The sequence below is a fragment of the Pristiophorus japonicus genome, chromosome 10, assembly GCF_044704955.1.
Source record: "Pristiophorus japonicus isolate sPriJap1 chromosome 10, sPriJap1.hap1, whole genome shotgun sequence".
Lineage (NCBI taxonomy): Eukaryota > Metazoa > Chordata > Chondrichthyes > Pristiophoridae > Pristiophorus > Pristiophorus japonicus.
This window is the reverse complement of record NC_091986.1, coordinates 143013591-143033037: the sequence shown is the minus strand read 5'-3', so window position 1 is coordinate 143033037 and position 19447 is coordinate 143013591. Positions and strand designations below refer to the sequence as shown.

At 44.1% G+C, this 19447-nt stretch overlaps 1 protein-coding gene across 3 annotated transcripts in view; it reads right to left on the bottom strand.

Moving 5' to 3' along the window:
* The window catches only part of dync2h1 (dynein cytoplasmic 2 heavy chain 1), a 994370-nt gene that overhangs the window by 67146 nt on the left and 907777 nt on the right, over positions 1-19447 (bottom strand). For all 3 annotated transcript variants that reach the window (XM_070892150.1, XM_070892151.1, XM_070892152.1), the window contains exon 86: positions 4689-4778. In XM_070892150.1, coding sequence (XP_070748251.1) covers positions 4689-4778 — 90 coding nt within the window. The remainder of the gene's footprint in view (positions 1-4688; positions 4779-19447) is intronic.

Here is a 19447-nt window from a genome sequence, read left to right as displayed (position 1 = left end):
TACATCTGCCATGCATTTGCCCATGCATCTAACCTGTCCAAATCAACCTGCAGCATCTTAGCATCCTCCTCACAGCTCACACTGCCACCCAGTTTCATGTTATCTGCAAATTTGGAGATATTACACTCAATTCCTTCATCTAAATCATTAATGTATATTGTAAAGAGCTGGGGTCCCAGCACTGAGCCCTGCGGCACTCCACTTGTCACTGCCTGCCATTCTGAAAAGGACCCGTTTATCCCGACTCTCTGCTTCCTGTCTACCAACCAGTTCCCTATCCACATCAGTACATTACCCCCAATATCTTGTGCTTTGATTTTGCACACCAATCTCTTGTGTGGGACCTTGTCAAAAGCCTTTTGAAAGTCCAAATACACTACATCCACTGGTTCTCCCTTGTCCACTCTACTAGTTACATCCTCAAAAAATTCCAGAAGATTTGTCAAGCAGGATTTCCCTTTCATAAATCCATGCAAACTTGGACCGATCCTGTCACTGCTTTCCAAATGCGCTGCTATTTCATCATGAATAATTGATTCCAACATTTTCCCTACTACTGATGTCAGGCTAACCAGTCCATAATTACCCGTTTTCTCGCTCTCTCCCTTTTTAAAAAGTGGTGTTACATTAGCTACCCTCCAGTCCATAGGAACTGATCCAGAGTCGATAGACTGTTGGAAAATGATCACCAATGCATCCACTATTTCTAGGGCCACTTCCTTAAGTACTCTGCGATGCAGACTATCAGGCCTCAGGGATTTATCGGCCTTCAATCTCATCAAATTCACTAACACAATTTTCTGACTAATAAGGATATCCTTCAGTTCCTCTTTCTCACTCGGCCCTCGATCCCCTAGTATTTCCAGAAGGTTATTTGTGTCTTCCTTCATGAAGACAGAACCAAAGTATTTGTTCAACTGGTCTGCCATTTTTTTGTTCCCCATTATAAATTCACCTGAATCTGACAGCAAGGGACCTATGTTTGTCTTCACTAATCTTTTTCTCTTCACATATCTATAGAAGCTTTTGCAGTCAGTTTTTATGTTCCCGGCAAGCTTCCTGTCCTAATTAAACCCTTTGTCCTCCTCTGTTGAATTCTCAATTACTCCCAGTCCTCAGGTTTGCTGCTTTTTCTGGCCAATTTATATGCCTTTTCCTTGAATTTAACACTATCCTTGATTTCCCTTGTAAGCCACGGTTGAGCCACCTTCCCTGTTTTATTTTTAATCCAGACAGGGATGTAGAATTGTTGAAGTTCATTCGTGTGATCTCTAAATGTTTGACATTGCCTATCCACCGTCAACCCTTTAAGTATCATTTGCCAGTCTATTCTAGCCAAATCACGCCTCATACCATCGAAGTTATCTTTCCTTACGTTCAGGACCCTCGTCTCTGAATTAACTGTGTGACTCTCCACCTTAATAACGAATTCTGCCATATTATGGGCACTCTTCTCCAAGGGGCCTCGCACAACAAGATTGTTAATTAGTCCTTTCTCATTACACATCACCCAGTCTAGGATGGCTAGCCCTCTAGTTGGTTCCTTGACATATTGGTCTAGAAAATCATCCCGAATACACTCCAGGAAGTCCTCCATCACCGCATTACTATCAGTTTGGTGAGCCCAATCTAAATGTAGAGTAAAGTCACCCATGATAACTGCTGTACCTTTATTGAATGCATCCCTAATTTCTTGTTTGATGCTGTCCCCAACCTCACTACTAATGTTTGGCGGTCTGTACACAACTCCCACTAGCATTTTCTGCCCTTTGGTATTCCGTAGCTCCACCCATACCACTTCCACATTATCCAAGCTAATGTCCTTCCTTACTATTGCATTAATTTCCTCTTTAACCAGTAATGCCACCCCACTTCCTTTTCCTTTCTGTCGATCTTTCCTAAGTGTTGAATATCCCTGGATGTTGAGTTCCCAGCCTTGGTCACCCTGGAGCCATGCCAATTACATCATATCCGTTAACTGCTATCTGCGCAGTTAATTCGTCCACCTTATTCCGAATACTCCTCGCATTGAGGCACAGAGCCTTCAGGCTTGTCTTTTTACTCCACTTTTACTTTTCTTCTTTCTATCTTTTGCTTCTGCCCCCATTCTACTTCCCTCTGTCTCCCTGCATAGGTTCCCATCCCCCTGCCATATTAGTTTAACTCCTCCCCAACAGCACGAGCAAACACTCCCCCTAGGACATTGGTTCGGGTCCTGCCCAGGTGCAGACCCGTCCGGTTTCTACTGGTCCCAGCTCACCCAGAACCGGTTCCAGTGTCCCAGGAACTTGAATCCCTCCCTTCTGCATCACTCCTCAAGCCTCGTATTCATCTGAGGTATCCTGCGATTCCTATCTGACTAGCACGTGGCACTGGTAGCAATCCTGAGATTACTACCTTTGAGATTTTTAAATTCTGCAGTGGATAGGTAATGGCAAACATTTAAAGATCACATGGATGAACTTCAACAATTCTACATCCCTGTCTGGAGTAAAAATAAAACAGGGAAGGTGGCTCAACTGTGGCTAACAAGGGGAAATTAAGGATAGTGTTAAATCGAAGGAAGCAGCATATAAATTGGCCAGAGAAAGCAGCAAACCTGAGGCTGAAAGAATTTTGTAGTACAGCAGAGGAGGACAAAGGGTTTAATTAGGAAGGGGAAAATAGAGTATGAGAGGAAGCTTGCTGCAAACATAAAAACTAACTGCAAAAGCTTGCATAGATATGTGAAAAGAAAAATAATTAGCGAAAACAAACATAGGTCCCTTGCAGTCAGATTCAGGTGAATTTATAATGGGGAATAAAGAAATGGCGAACCAGTTGAACAAGTACTTTGGTTCTGTCTTCACGAAAGAAGCCACAAATAACCTTCTGGAAATACTAGGGGACCGAGGGTCTCGTAAGAAGGAGGAACTGAAGGAAATCCTTATTAGGCGGAAAATGGTGTTAGGGAAATTGATGGGATTGAAGGCTAATACATCCCTGGGGCCTGATCGTCTGCATCCCAGAGTACTTAAGGAAGTAGCCCTAGAAATAGTGGATGCATTGGTGATCATTTTCCAACAGTCTATTGACTCTGGATAGGTTCCTATGGACTGGAGGGTAGCTAATGTAACACTACTTTTTAAGAAAGGAGGGAGAGAGAAAAGGGGTAATTATAGACCAATTAGCCTGACATCAGTAGTGGGGAAAATGTTGGAATCAATTATTAAAGGTGAAATAGCAGCACATTTGGAAAGCAGTGACGGGATCAGCCCAAGTCAGCATGGATTTATGAAAGGAAAATCATGCTTGACAAATCTTGCAGGATTTTTTGAGGATGTAACTGGAAAAGTGGACAAGGGGAAACCAGTGGATGTGGTGTATTTGGACTTTCAAAAAGCTTTTGACAAGGTCCCACACTAGAGATTGGTGTGCAAAATTAAAGCACATGGTATTGAGGGTAATGTACTGACGTGGATAGAGAACTGGTTGGCAGACAGGAAGCAGAGAGTCGGGATAAACGGGCCCTTTTCAGAATGGCAGGCAGTGACTAGTGGGGTACCGCAGGGCTCAGTGCTGGGATCCCAGCTATTTACAATATACATTAATGATTTGGATGAGGGAATTGAATGTAATATCTCCAAGTTTGCAGATGACACTAAGCTGGGTGGCAGTATGAGCTGTGAGGAGGATGCTAAAAAGCTGCAGGGTCACTTGGACAGGTTAGGTGAGTGGACAAACGCGTGGCAGATGCAGTATAACGTGGATAAATGTGAGGTTATCCACTTTGGTGGCAAAAATATGAAGGCAGAATATTATCTGAATGGCGGCAGATTAGGAAAAGGGGAGGTGCAGCGAGACCTGGGTGTCATGGTACATCAGTCATTGAAAGTTGGCATGCAGGTTCAGCAGGCGGTGAAGAAGGCAAATGGTATGTTGGCCTTCATAGTTAGGGGATTTGAGTATAGGAGCAGGGAGCTCTTACTGCAGTTGTACAGGGCCTTAGTGAAACCTCACCTGGAATATTGTGTTCAGTTTTGGTCTCCTAATCTGAGGAAGGACGTTCTTGCTATTGAGGGAGTGCAGCGAAGGTTCACCAGACTGATTCCCGGGATGGCTGGACTGACATATGAGGAGAGATTGGATCGACTGGGCCTGTATTCACTGGAGTTTAGAAGGATGAGAGGGGATCTCATAGAAACATGTAAAATTCTGATGGGACTGGACAGGTTAGATGCAGGAAGAATGTTCCCGATGTTGGGGAAGTCCAGAACCAGGGGACACAGTCTAAGGATAAGGGGTAAGCCATTTAAGACTGAGATGAGGAAAAACTTCTTCACTCAGAGAGTTATTAACCTGTGGAATCCCCTACCGCAGCGAGTTGTTGATGCCAGTTCATTGGATATAATTAAGGGGGAGTTAGATATGGCCCTTACGGCTAAAGGGATCAAGAGGTATGGAGAGAAAGCAGGAAAGGGGTACTGAGGTGAATGATCAGCCATGATCTTATTGAATGGTGGTGCAGGCTCGAAGGGCCGAATGGCCTACTCCTGCACCTATTTTATATATTTCTATGTTTCACTTGCTGAGCTTGATTCAGCTAAAAAAAAAATTGCCACCGCTATCAATACTCAAAACAAATCCCACATCTATTTCCAATAAATCTTACATAGTATTTTTTGGCTCTTAGCAATATGCATATTTACCTGTATTGCCAGTGCACGAGCTACCACTCCTCTGAGGTACTGCATCGGGTCTTCAGGCCCCTCCCATTTGTTCTGCCAGCTCAAAGGACACTGTATAGATAGAATAAAAAATTTAGAACACATTTCTTTACGAGATGAAGCTGAAATATGTATTCGGTGTGTGCCAGTTTGTAGCTTTCCTAATCCTGGTTTTCAAAAGAAAAGTAAATGTAATCCAAAATAAAAATGCTAATCTGAGATAATGAGATAATTGGTCTTTGGTACAAGACCAATAGCAAATCGGCAGCCCCTTCGACAACATATCCAAGTTTCTTTTCCATTGACTTCAATGAAAAAACATTGAGGTGGTGTTAGACAGGCTGCCAATTCACTAATGCTCATTACACAATTTCACCAAACATCAATTTCACCCTTAATAATAACATAATAAATTGTACTTCATTCATGACATGACCAACTATTTGAGTATTAAACTTGTCCTTTAACCCCTTTGGTGCATTTCCTTTTATTTCTTTCAGTGTTTTGTAACATATTTAGCCAATTATTGTTGGCCACAGGGATTTGTTCACCTTCCAACTATTAAGTCACTATGAATCATTCATCAGCACAATGCTGGGACCTATATTTGCGAGCCGTGAGAAGACATCTAAAACTATCTCTATCCTTGTTGCACTCCCATGTTTATGTTCATTCGCATTTTACACACTAGGTTTTGCTGCAATGTGTTTTTTCAAAGCACTGATAGAATTGTAGGATATTTTACAGTTAATAGGGTCACAGGGACTGCAGTAAGAATGGATTACTGATTCCTTACATAGGGTCTTAGACCAGTAAGATCAAAGCAGGTTTTACAATTTATTTCTAAGCTTACTGTAGTGTGAAAAAATATTTTTTCATAATTTAAATTCCTGAAACCTGGAAATGTTGCAGCCCAAACGGCTTTCACATATGTTTAATTAACTTATAAAGAATGTAAATACTCACTTTCCTCTTGAGTACATACCACAGAAAGAAAACTCACAGTTAATAAATATTTCAGAAGAGGTCATTGCACCAGTTTGAATTTTGCAAAAAAGGCCAGGTTATTTTGTCATTTACATTCAAATAAAACCTGTCAAAGGGCATTCCAAGTAAATATATTGTGGGTAGTTCATTAATAGAACGGCAACAATTTTAGATGAAAATTGTTCTTGACATCAAAGTCTAGCCATTAATTACTGTTAATGAAACCAATTATACAGGTTCAGTTACGAATAACAATTTCTATAGACATTTACGCAAACTAATTAATCACTGGCTGCATCGAGCAAAACAACTTTAGTTGAATACACTGCTTTTATTATAGAATCTAGACATCACTGACATTATGCTCCAATGGTTTCTATAGACGTAGGTTTAATTAAAAAAAATGAAATTTGTTCCATCTATCATTAAAAACAATAGCCACTCAACTGCCAGCCTGCTAAATACAAGATTTTAAGCACCCCTAGTATTTATGACTGCATGGCTGTTAATGCCATATATGTATCATAAAAATAGACACTGAAGATTCTTTTCCTCGATTCAAGACAAAGTAATAAATATTGTTTCACACTTATGGCATATAAAGTTTGATAACATCATGAAATATAATATATTCCACTCAGGGTGGTAAGGATAAACCACCATTGTTCCCTGATAAAACTCTTATCTACTTAAGTTCATATATTTTTAAATTGGGGTCCTCAGACCCCCATAGGATTTGTGTAGATATTGACTTACTACAGGTCCAGCGTCGAGAATGCGGAAGCCTCGGGACCGAAGCCGCTCCAGATTCTGTGTATTTCCGGATTTCGGAACGTCTTTCTGACATCCCGAGTCCGGAAACGCCTGTGCGAAGGTAGGTAGGTAAGGGATGGGGTCGGGCGGTCATGCGGTGGCAGCCCACAGCGGGTAAGAGGTCGGCGGCAGCCCGAGGTGGGGGTGAGATCGGTGGGTAAGAGGTCGGCGGCAGCCCGAGGTGGGTAAGAGGTTGGTGGGTGCCCGAGGCGGGTAAGAGGTCGGCGGGGGAGAGGTCGGCAGTGGCCCGAGGCGAGGGTCTGGATTCCAGAACATTTTCCGGATTCCGGACGACCCCATCATGGATCGTCCCAGTGTACGGATTCTAGAACTCCGGATTCTCGACGCTGTACCTGCAGCATGTTATTTCTGTTGCTAAATAGTTAGCATGTCAGATTCTCCGACTTCAACTTAATTGAATCATTACATTTTACTTTCTGGGTTTCATGCCTCCAAGCTGTGCAGTGGGTGTGATGCACACGCACAGGACACAATCTTAAGTCCACTATTTAAAGGGCCAGTGCAGAAATGGAACTTGGAGGAGTCAGGAGGTGATAAGGATAGATTTACAAAGACCAAGGCCAGTTTCAGTGATGCTTCCCTTGAATTATTGCTGGGTGCAGTCAGGAGCAGGAGGGACAGACTTTTCACCATCAAGGGGAGGAAGAAACCTGCTGCTGTTACTAAGAAGGCATGGTTGGAGGTGGCTGAGGAAGTGAGCAGCGGGCGATTTGTGCCCTGGTCTTGGATGCAGTGCAGGAAGTGGTTTAATGAACTAACAAGCTCAGGAAAAGTGAGTACATTTGCTGCTTCACCTACATCCTGTGGTGTAACCCCACCCCCTCACCCTGTCTTGCCAAGTGGAGTCCATCACATAACTCCTCATAAATATTCAAGTTTCAGCACCACCCATCCTTCACTTTCTATGCACTTCCTCACCTCCCCATGTATCTATTCACCGCTGTCACTCATATCAATCCTTATGCAATGTGATGCTTCTGTCTGATGGTCACCTCATCGCATCCATCAGGTAAATACATGACCTTAATTCACTCACAGATCCGTTTTTCGCTCCTTGTAGGAGAAGAGAACACAAAACGACAAAAGTTGTCTTCATAAGCAGTTCCTTACAAACATAACACTTGTCAAGGTGGCTTGGCAGAAAGTGGAAACATGAAAGCTACATGTTTTGATAATCTTCACTTCTGTGAGAAGAAGCATTCAGAATCCAGATCATTGCATAACAGATGGCACAGCTCTGTGGCAGCATGCCTTGTTAAGTTAAGATGGCAAACGTAGGGCTCTTCTGACACATACTTGTAGACGTTGGAGTGTTAATGGGTATAGCTAAAACACCTTAAGAGTCATTGCATATACATTTTTCGCCCCTCATGATGTCTTTTTCCTCAGCTCAATTATGCAACATATCCCCAAGGGAGTACCCAACCCATCCTCATCTCTTTGCACGGTGCAATGTCAAAACCAGCGGTAACCAAGAATAATGAAGAAAAATATTGGTGGGGAATTAAACCCAAAACTGCAAAAACAGATGACTCACTCAGCAAAACTACTAACATATGGAGCAAACTGCAGTCAAAAGAACCACAAACGGCAAGGAAAAACAGCCATTTGAAAAGCCTGTTTCAACAAGTGAACCCTCAGACTCCACTTGCACCCAGCTTTTAATCGAGGCTTGTGCTCTGGATGGAGCCTCAGCTAAACTAGTAAAACTCAGGAGCCAAAACCTAATCATTGAATTTTCATATTTAAATGAGACCAGGCATGTTGGTTGTGCATCCTCATTACTTGGCCTCATATGTCCTGATTTTATGAGCTCCAGCCATAGTGTGCAACTGGTGATCGAACCAGGAACTGATAAAATTCACCCAAGTGTTGTAGGTAGACTCGTGTTCGGCAGTTGGGACTAAAATTTGTTACTTTCTGGGCAACAGAAAAATAAGACACTGCTTATTCCACTGGCTTACAGTTTATGACAGTTAATGGTTGATGGGAATGTCCCATTAGCTGGAGAAACACTCCCAGACAGCTATTCATTTCAAACGTATTATAATCAGTATTGATTAATAGAGATACGTTAATAAATAGAATGATTCTAGTTCCACCAGGGATGCCAATTAATAAAAAAACCAACAACTGTGATTATTTTCCTTTTGAATAAACAAATTATTTTTGACTGACTCCAGGTTATTTTTCTGTTGGATCTCAAGGGCATTAACATTCTAAAACTCATAAGAAACAATTTAATAAAACGTAACATTTTACATTTAACAGTGTTACATAGCTTGCAGCTTAATAATACCATTCATTAAAATTTTACCCATAGGAAATGTTTTGCATACTTCACCAAAATTTGGCTTGCAGTTCTTCTTACAACTTGCATTGTACTTAATTAAGTCTGTTAACATATTGAAATTGGGATAAATGTTGAGCAAATGAAACTCTTGACTATGTAATGGAGCTAAAAAGTATTAAAGAATATCATAGTTAACTAGGGACCTTGTTGCCCTACAAATATTTAACACACTAATCGATTGATGTATACCGTGCTCCAGCAACAAATCCTTAAGAGTTCATCTACTTACTCCAAAGCTCCTTTACAGAATTTCCCTCATTGGAGTTGATGTGGAAAGACCTGGGGACCGAAATTGCCCCTTCCATTCAGGCCTGTTACCGTTGGAAATCGGCGACCACACTGCTGAGTGCAATGGCCGTCGATTTCTCGTGTAATAGCTGCCATTTTGGAAATTCCGCTCCTGCGGTATCCCGGCGGTGACCTGCTCACCCCACTATCGCTCCGCTGTTGCCGATCCATCCTAAGTATGTCATTAAAGCGTGCACCATTGATGTTCACCCCGATGGCGAAATTCCACCGAAACGATCTTGCTCCCGCCACGCGGTGCCAAAAGCTGCTTTTTTTCTGCCGGTGCAGTGAGGTTGTAGTCCTTGTAAAATGGCGGTGTGGCTCTCATTAAAGGGGAGGACCTACTGCCGCTGTTGCCGTGTATTTTTTTTGTCGACCGACTGCCATGTCGGGCTGACAATTATGCACCCGTGTTCGTCTGGGGCAGCCTGGCACACGCTGCTGGCCGGGCCCAAACCCTCCCTGGTGGTCCAGTGGACCGAGCTTAAAATATCACGCAGGCTCTCCCCTTTAAGTGAAGGGGAGAGCCGTGGTGACCTGGTGCCGCGATGATGTCATCAGCCCAACGCTGATGACTGACAGCAGCAGCCCCTCTACACTGCGAACTTCCGCTTACCACCCCATTTCCGATCCCATTATGACCAACTTCTGGTCCGCCGGGAAAAAAACGGCAAGAGCGGAATTTCACTCAAGAGGCCACCACATCCACCGCGTCGGTAGAAACGACAGAAACAGGGTAGGTGCGCCCCGCTTCAGCGGTGGGCATTTTCAGTCCCCTGTCGTCTAACTTGTTCTCATTTTGTCTAGCACTGTTAATATAAAGTCTACATTAATTATTTTTTCTCACTCACTTTTGGCGCTTGCTTTTTTTTGGAAATCCTGACAAAACATGCAATAAGTTATGAACTTATGAAAGGCACCATAGATCTGAAAATAAAGGGGGCATGAACACATACATACACACCAGAGTTGACTAACCTGAGTATTTCCAGCCTATTTTGTCGTCATCATATGTCAATCACAGGAAGAGGAACAACATCTATTTGCATTTATCTAGGACCCGCCATGTAAAGTTACATCTTGGAACACTTCACATAGGTAAGAGGATACTGAGCAGGAGACGATAAAAATTGAGTGAGGATGAGAAACTGCACAGTTGAAAAGATAGGTTTTTGGAAGGATTTTGAAAGGAGGGAGATAGGTAGCAAGGTGAATGCTTTTGAGAACAAATTACTAAAGAGCAAGAGCATAGGCCCTAATATTAATGGAGGGGGGGAGCGCAGCGCGCATGAAAAATGCTGCAAGGCCGGTGAATTGGAGGCAGGAACCTGCAGCTGGGGACCCGAGGGGATGGTCAACGGCGGATATCGGGCCTGTGGGAAGGCTGAAGTTGGGGCTGTGATTGGGAGAGATGAGGGGTGCTGAAAGGTCGGGACCGTGATTGAGAGGGAGGATGAACAGCCCCTCCTGGTCCACAAGAAAACCTGAAAAATAAGTTTTAAAGGATCAGGCAGGTTTTGCCTGACGGACACAGCACCCCACCACCTCACCTCACCTGTCTCAGGTTGAAATTCCAGATCGGGTTGTGATGACCACATTGGACTCGTCTGCACATTTAAAACAGGACCCCGCTCCCTTTCTGTGGGTGTCCTGTTTGCCTGCTCAAAGGATATAAAGTTCATATGGGGACACAGGAAAAAAGGCGGAATCAGTGAGGGTAAGTGACTCCAATTATTTTAACTGTCCTCCGCCCGGTTTCTGCCAGGTGGGGGCAGTTAAAATCTGGGCCATACGTCCTGAAGTAACAGCCTTCACTAGTGCAAAGGAGGCAGCAAGAAAGACTGTACGAGAAGGGATAACCATCCGTGGCTAACTAAGGAAATAAGGGATGGTTTCAAATTGAAAACAGGGCATACAGTGTGGCCAAGACAAGTGGGAAGTGCAAATGGCCTTTGCCTGCTCCTATTTCTTATGTTCTTATGAAAGATTTGCATTTATATAGCACCTTTCACAGCCATCAGATGTCTCAAAGTGCTTTACAGCCAATGAAGTACTTTTGGAGTGTAGTCACTGTTGTAATGTGGGAAATAGGTCAGTGAGGACTATGACGATTGGTGAGTGGGAGTTAGTATGAGCAGGATACGTGGAGCAGAGTTTTGGATAAACCAGAATATAGGGAGGGTGGAGGATGGGAGGCCAGCTTTGAGATTGTTGGTATAATTGAGTTTGGAGGTTTAAGGACTTCAAAATGCAGAGGGATTTGAAAATGAATATCTTTAAATCAATTGTCTGGGCACAGGGAGCCAATCCAGCTTGATGAAGACAGGGTCTGTGAGAACTTGTGAGATAGAGCCTATGGGCCACAGAGTTCTTGATTACCTTAAGTTTATGAATAGAGTGGTGGAAGCTTGCAAGAACTTTCTAGAAGCGAATCCATAAAATCACATTTGTCTTAATTGAATTACCAGTGATTTCCTTGCTATGTTTTTTATCATATCCATGGCATGTAGAGTACAATTCAACTTCCTTCTGGTGAAGTTAAAGATGAGGAAAATCGGGCGGAATGTATAATGGATGGCTGTTTCTCTGTTGCCCGTTTTGTACTGCTAAAGTTGAATTTTATCCCCATTGAGTCAAATTTTAGCACGGACGGTGGCAGTGAATCCATCATGCCTGTGCTAGTTTCAAAAGAAATTTTCATTAATATACTGTCTTCAAAATAAAAATTGTTCCAAAATGATTCACAGATAGGCATATAGAAAATAGATGTCAACTTGGGAAAGCAGAGATTAGGACGGTCAAAGGTTTAGACAAAGAAATGGGTTTGGAGGAGATTTTTAAAGGCGAGAGATGTGGAGGTGTTCAGAGAGATTTCTTAACAGTAGGATCCAGGTGGCTCCGCCACCAACAGTGGGGCGGAGGAAGATGGGGATATACAAGAGGCCAGAATCAGTGGAACGGAGAATTTGGGTGCAGGTTATAGGCTGGAGGAGATTGCAGAAATAGTTTGGAGCTATGAAGCCATTTAAGGAACAAGGGCAAGGATTTTAATCTTGAGGTATTGGTCAGTGAGGACGATGACAATTGGTGAGCAGGAATTAATGGGAGCAGGATACATGGAGCAGAGTTTTGGACAAACTGGAGTATAGGGAGGGTGGAGGATGGGAGACCAGCTGTGAGATTGTTGGAGTAATTGAGTTTGGAGGTTTAAGGGCTTCAACAGCAGAAGGCCCATGGTAGTGGGCAGTGACTGGTAATGTTGAGGAGATGGAAGTAAGCAGAAATATGAACAGAAAATGCTGGAAATACTCAGCGGGTCAGGCAGCATCTATGGAGAGAGAGAAACAGAATTAACAGAGTTTCAAATCTGTCACTCATCATCAAAACTGGAAAATCTTACAGATGATTAAAACCTAAGCAAGTAGAGACAAGGAAAAGGAAGACGCGAGGAAAGAACAAAAGGGAAGGTCTGTGATAGGGTGGAAGGCAGGAGTGATTAAATTACAAAAGGGAGGATGGTGCAAGGCAAAAGGGGGGTGGTAATCGGACAAGTAAAGAAACAAAAGATGGACCCAGAGGTGCTGTAAACGACAGCAGTAGAACCATTATCTGCCGTCCAAAAAAATGGGAGCAGTGGTTATGGTCTGAAATTGTTGAACTCAATGTTGAGTCCGGAAAGTTGTAAAGTGCCGAATCGAAAGATGAGGTGCTGTTCCTCAAGCTTCCGTTGAGCTTCATTAGAACAGGGTAGGAGGCTGAGGACAGAGTGGAAGTGGAGAGGAGAATTAAAATGCGACCGGAAGTTCAAGGTCACGTTTGAGGACTGAATGGAGGTGTTCAGCAAAGTGATCACCCAACTTACATTTGGTCTCCCTAATGTACAGGAGACCGTATCATGTACACCGAATACAGTATACTAAATTGAAAAAAGTATAAGTAAATCACTGTTTCACCTGGAAGGAATGCTTGGGGCCCAGGACAGTGGGAGGGAGGAGATGAAAGGACAGGTGTTGCATAGGAAGGTGCCATGGGAAGGGGAGTGGGTGTTGGGGGTGATGAAAGAGTGGACCAGGATGTCGTGTAGGGAACAGTCCCTTCGGAAAGCAGAAAGAGTAGGGGAGGGGAAGATGTGTTTGGTGGTGGCACTGCGCTGGAGGTGGCGGAAATGGCAGAGGATGATCGGTTGAATGTAGGGAATCCTATTGTGGTTCTGGGAGTGAGGGGAAGGGATAACAGTAGAAGTGTAGGAAATGGGACAGACATAGTGAAAGCTTTTACCGATATATAAAAGGGAAAAGAGTGACTAAAGTAAATGTTGGTCCCTTAGAAGATGAGAAGGGGGATTTAATAATGGGAAATGTGGAAATGGCTGAGACCTTAAACAATTATTTTGCTTCGGTCTTCACAGTGGAATACACAAAAACCATGGCAAAAATTGCTGGTCACGGGAATGTGGGAAGGGAGGACCTTGAGATAATCACCATCACTAGGGGGGTAGTGCTGGACAGGCTAATGGGACTCAAGGTAGACAAGTCCTCTGGTCCGGATGAAATGCATCCCAGGGTATTAAAAGAGATGGCGGAAGTTATAGCAGATGCATTCGTTATAATCTACCAAAATCTCTGGACTCTGGGGAGGTACCAGCGGATTGGAAAGCAGCTAATGTAACGCCTCGGTTTAAAAAAGGGGGCAGACAGAAGGCAGGTAACTATAGGCCGGTTAGTTTAACATCTGTAGTGGGGAAAATGCTTGAAGCTATCATTAAGGAAGAAATAGCGGGACATCTAGATAGGAATAGTGCAGTCAAGCAGACGCAACATGGATTCATGAAGGGGAAATCATGTTTAACTAATTTACTGGAATTCTTTGAGGATATAACGAGCATGGTGGATAGAGGTGTACCGATGGATGTGGTGTATTTAGATTTCCAAAAGGCATTCAATAAGGTGCCACACAAAAGGTTACTGCAGAAGATAAAGGTACACAAAGTCAGAGGAAATGTATTAGCATGGATCGAGAATTGGCTGGTTAACAGAAAGCAGAGAGTCGGGATAAATGGGTCCTTTTCGGGTTGGAAATCGATGGTTAGTGGTGTGCCACAGGGATCGGTGCTGGGACCACAACTGTTTACAATATACATAGATGACCTGGAAGAGGGGACAGAGTGTAGTGTAACAAAATTTGCAGATGACACAAAGATTAGTGGGAAAGCGGGTTGTGTAGAGGACACAGAAAGGCTGCAAAGAGATTTAGATAGGTTAAGCGAATGGGCTAAGGTTTGGCAGATGGAATACAATGTCGGAAAATGTGAGGTCATCCACCTTGGAAAAAAAACAGTAAAGGGGAATATTATTTGAATGGGGAGAAATTACAACATGCTGCGGTGCAGAGGGACCTGGGGGTCCTTGTGCATGAATCCCAAAAAGATAGTTTGCAGGTGCAGCAGGTAATCAGGAAGGTGAATGGAATGTTGGCCTTCATTGCGAGAGGGATGGAGTACAAAAGCAGGAAGGTCCTGCTGCAACTGTACAGGTATTGGTGAGGCCGCACCTGGAGTACTGCGTGCAGTTTTGGTCACCTTAATTAAGTAAGGATATACTAGCTTTGGAGCGGGTACAGAGACGATTCACTAGGCTGATTCCGGAGATGAGAGGGTTACCTTATGATGATAGATTGAGTAGACTGGGTCTTTACTCATTGGAGTTTAGAAGGATGAGGGGTGATCTTATAGAAACATTTAAAATAATGAAAGGGATAGACAAGATAGAGGCAGAGAGGTTGTTTCCACTGGTCGGGGAGACTAGAACTAGGGGGCACAGCCTCAAAATACGGGGGAGCCAATTTAAAACCGAGTTGAGAAGGAATTTCTTCTCCCAGAGGGTTGTGAATCTGTGGAATTCTCTGCCCAAGGAAGCAGTTGAGGCTAGCTTATTGAATATATTCAAGTCACAGATTGATAGATTTTTAACCAATAAGGGAATTAAGGGTTACGGAGAGCGGGCGGGTAAGTGGAGCTGAGTCCACGGCCAGATCAGCCATGATCTTGTTGAATGGCGGAGCAGGCTCGAGGGGCTAGATGGCCTACTCCTGTTCCTAATTCTTATCTTCTTATGTTCTTATGGTCGAGGGCCCTGTTAACCAAGGTAGAGGGGAATCCTCGGTTGAGGAAAAAGGAAGACATATCGGAAGCACTGGTGTGGAAGGTGGCATCGTCAGAACAGATATGATGGAGACAGAGAAACTGGGAGAATGGAGTAGAGTCCTTGCAGGAAGGGGATAGGAGGAATTGTAATCAAGGTAGCTGAGGGTGACAGTGGGCTTATTGTAAATATTGGTTGACAGCCTATCTCCAGAGATGGAGATACAGTAGTTGAGGAAGAGAAGAGTCAGAAATGGACCACGTGAAGACGAGGGACGGGTGGAAATTTGAAGCAAAGTTGATGACATTTTCCAGTTCAGAGCAAGAGCAGAAAGAGGCACTGATATAGTCATATCATACCAGAAAAAGAGGTAAGGGAGGGGACCCAAATAGGACTGGAATGAAGAATGTTCCATGTATCCCACGAAAAGGCAGGCATAGCCAGGACCTATACTGGTTCCCATAGTGATGCCTTTTATTTGGAGGAAGTGAGAGGAGTCACTTGTTCAGTTAGGCAGAGGAGGGTGGTGTTGGATAAGGACTAGAAGTAAACAGACTTGGTGATGAGAGGGCATGTCTAAAAGCAAATGAAGATCTGAGATAAATGTGTGCTTTTCATCTAATTTAAAATCTGTCTCTGTTTCATTCAAGGTTTAATGCTGTGAAGTTGAAAGATCATAGACATGAACAGGGTTGTTAAATTACCAGAATTCAATTACAAATGATAGTTTTCACAGAAACCCATTTTTCAATAGTAAGAATAATCACACATGTACATTGACTGTACACTAGCATCTGCTTATGGTATTCACTGATGATTTGTGTTGAAGCAGATTAAGATATATTTATGCGATATTATTTTAGATTATATCACACTCATGTGTTGCAAGATAGCCACTTAGACATACTGATTTCCCAGGTACCCTTTCTGTACTCTCAGAATCTCACATACTTTATTGAACCCTTAGTACACCTCTGCTGCAAAGTAACACCTGCCTGCCCCAAGAATATCCTGGTATATTTTTACTGAAACAATATCCCTTTTGTGATGGTCCATTACTATTATTGCTTTTCTGTGAATTGGAAGATTTCTTATCGACCAATTCACTGTTGCTATTTTCTTGTGATCATTCACACAGGTAACAGTAGATTACAATTCCCTAACCAATTTCAGTGCATCATACTGTAATATATGTATGTCTGGGTTTACCTGCCACCAGGGAGAACGACCGTCGGAGGTCATTGGGCCACAGACACACACGTACAGCCCTTGCATATAAAGAAAGCCTCCATGTTTAATCCTCATTTTGAGAGCTAATAAAGTAGAGTCAGGTCGCACCTGATTGAGTTCACGGTACTAAGCCGATTGAGTTATTGCATACGCAACATTTGGCAATGAGGCACAATACGAACTTGCACACAGACACACAAAAAAAAACGAGCACCGTTGGAATCCTGGAGCGATTCGTGGAGGGAGAAGACTGGGAGGATTTTATAGATCGCCTCGACCAGTACTTCATGGCCAACAAGATGGATGAAGACGCTGACGCAGTTAGGCGCAGGGCAGTTTTCCTCACAGTTTGTGGTCCAAACATCTATGGTCTCATAAAGAATCTGCTCTCACGTGCACGTCCAACGGAAAAGACCTATGAGGAATTGTGTGCTCTGATTCGGGACCATCTCAAACCTAAAGGAGGCATCATTATCTCGAGATATCGCTTTTACAAGCATGTTCGTTCTGAGGGCCAGGATGTGGCGGAATTTGTTGCTGACCTGAGACGTCTCGCTGGGCCGTGTAAGTTTGAAACCACGTTGGAAGAAATGCTGTGCAATGTCTTTGTAATAGGCATAAACCATGAGGTGATCCTGCAGAAGCTGCTGGCTGCGGAGACGCTGGATCTAAGCAGGGTCATCATGATTGCCCGGGCTTACCTGACCATGGTCGATAGCACAAAGCAGATATCCTCGCAGAGTCGGAACTCCCCGGCAAGTACTGTGCACCAGATTGTGTCGTTGGTTGGCAGAGCTGCACCTGGCAGGGCCTACCCGACTGTGTTTGCAAAACCTGTAGCTGCTCGAAGTCCGCCATTGGGCATGAATCCGATTTCACCCTGTTGGCGTTGTGGGGACAATCATCGGCCTCATCAGTGCCGTTTCAGAGGCTGTGCGAAAATGGGGGACCTTCAGCGGATGTGTCCGCAGCTTAGCAAGCGTGCTGCGACACACCACGCGGATGATGATGACCGATCCGGAGCGGATCCGGCAATGTAACCCGAGATACCTGAGGAGGAAGTGTATAGTGTACATTCGTTCCTGACAAAGAGCCAACCGATAATGATTGAAGTAAAATTGAACAGCGTGCCAGTATCTATGGAATTAGACACGGTGCGAGTCAGTCAATTATGACCCAGAGGACTTTCGAAAAGCTGTGGGACACCAAGGCCGTGAAACCCAAGCTAAGTGCAGTAAATGCAAAATTGCGTACCTACACCAAAGAGCTCATACCAGTGATTGGCAGTGTTGATTGGTAGTCAAGGTGTCGTATGATGGGGTAGTTCATGATCTATCGCTGTGGATCGTTCCAGGCAATGGTCCAACGCTGTCCGGCAGGAGTTGGCTCGAAAAAAATAAAGTGGAACTGGAACGATATTAAAGTTTTGTCATCGGTGGATGATGCTTCGTGTGCTCAAGTGCTGAGCAAATTTCCCTCGCTGTTTGAACCGGGCATCGGCAAGTTCACGGGAGCCAAGGTGCAGATCCACCTGGATGCAGATGCAAGACCCGTCCATCACAAAGCCTGGGCGGTCTCGTAAATGATGAGGGAGAAGGTCGAAATTGAACTGGACAGACTCCAACGTGAAGGGGTCATTTCACCGGTCGAATTTAACGAATGGGCTGGTCCCATTGTTCCTGTGCTGAAGAGTGATGGCACTGTCAGGATTTGTGGAGACTACAAGGTTATGATCAACCGCATCGAAACAGGATCAGTACCCGTTACCAAAGGCTGATAACCTGTTTGCAACGCTAGCCGGGGGAAAGTCGTTCACCAAATTGGATCTGATGTCGGCCTATATGACACAGGAGCTTGTCGAATCGTCGAAGAAACTTACGTGCATCAATACGCATAAAGGGCTGTTCATTTACAACAGATGTCCTTTCGGAATTCGCTCGGCTGCAGCCATATTTCAGAGAAACATGGAGAGTTTACTGAAGTCCGTTCCTAGAACTGTGGTGTTCCAAGACGACATTCTGGTCGCAGGTCGTGACACTGCCGAACACCTGTACAACCTGGAAGAGGTTCTACGTCATCTGGACAAAGTGGGGCTCAGGCTGAAACGTTCAAAGTGCATCTTTATGGCACTGGAAGTCAAATTCCTGGGAAGGAAGATTGCTGCAGACGGCATCAGGCCTACGGACTCGAAAACAGAGGCCATCAAAAATGCACCCAGACCCCAGAATGTGACGGAGCTGAGTTCGTTCCTTGGTCTTCTCAACTACTTTGGTAATTTCTTACCTAAATTGAGCACATTATTAGAGAACTACACATGCTGCTCAGAAAAGGCGACAACTGTGTTTGGGGTGTATCTCAAGACAGGACCTTTGAGAAGGCTAGAAATCTGCTTTGTCCCAACAAATTGCTGGTACATTATGACCCCTGCAAGTGTTTAGTATTGGCCTGTGACACTTCATCACATGGGGTTGGTTGCGTGCTCCAACAATCCAATGAGTCGGGCAAACTACAACCCGTTACGTATGCGTTGAGAAGCATGTCTAAAGCGGAAAGAGCCTACGGCATGGTAGAGAAAGAAGCTTTAGCCTGCGTATATGGGGTTAAAAAAAATGCACCAGTATCAGTTTGGGCTTCATTTCGAGCTTGAAACTGATATAAGCTGCTCATATCTTTGATTTCAGAGCATAGCGGTATCAATACCAACGCATCGTCCCGCATCCAGAGGTGGGCGCTGACATTATCTGCCCATGATTATGTCATTCACCATAGACCTGGCACCGAGAATTGTGCCGATGCATTGAGCCGTTTACCGTTGCCCATACCGGAGCCGGAAACGTCACAGCACACAGACCTACTGTTGGTCATGGATGCCTTTGAGAGTGAAGGGTCGCCTGTCACTGATCAACAAG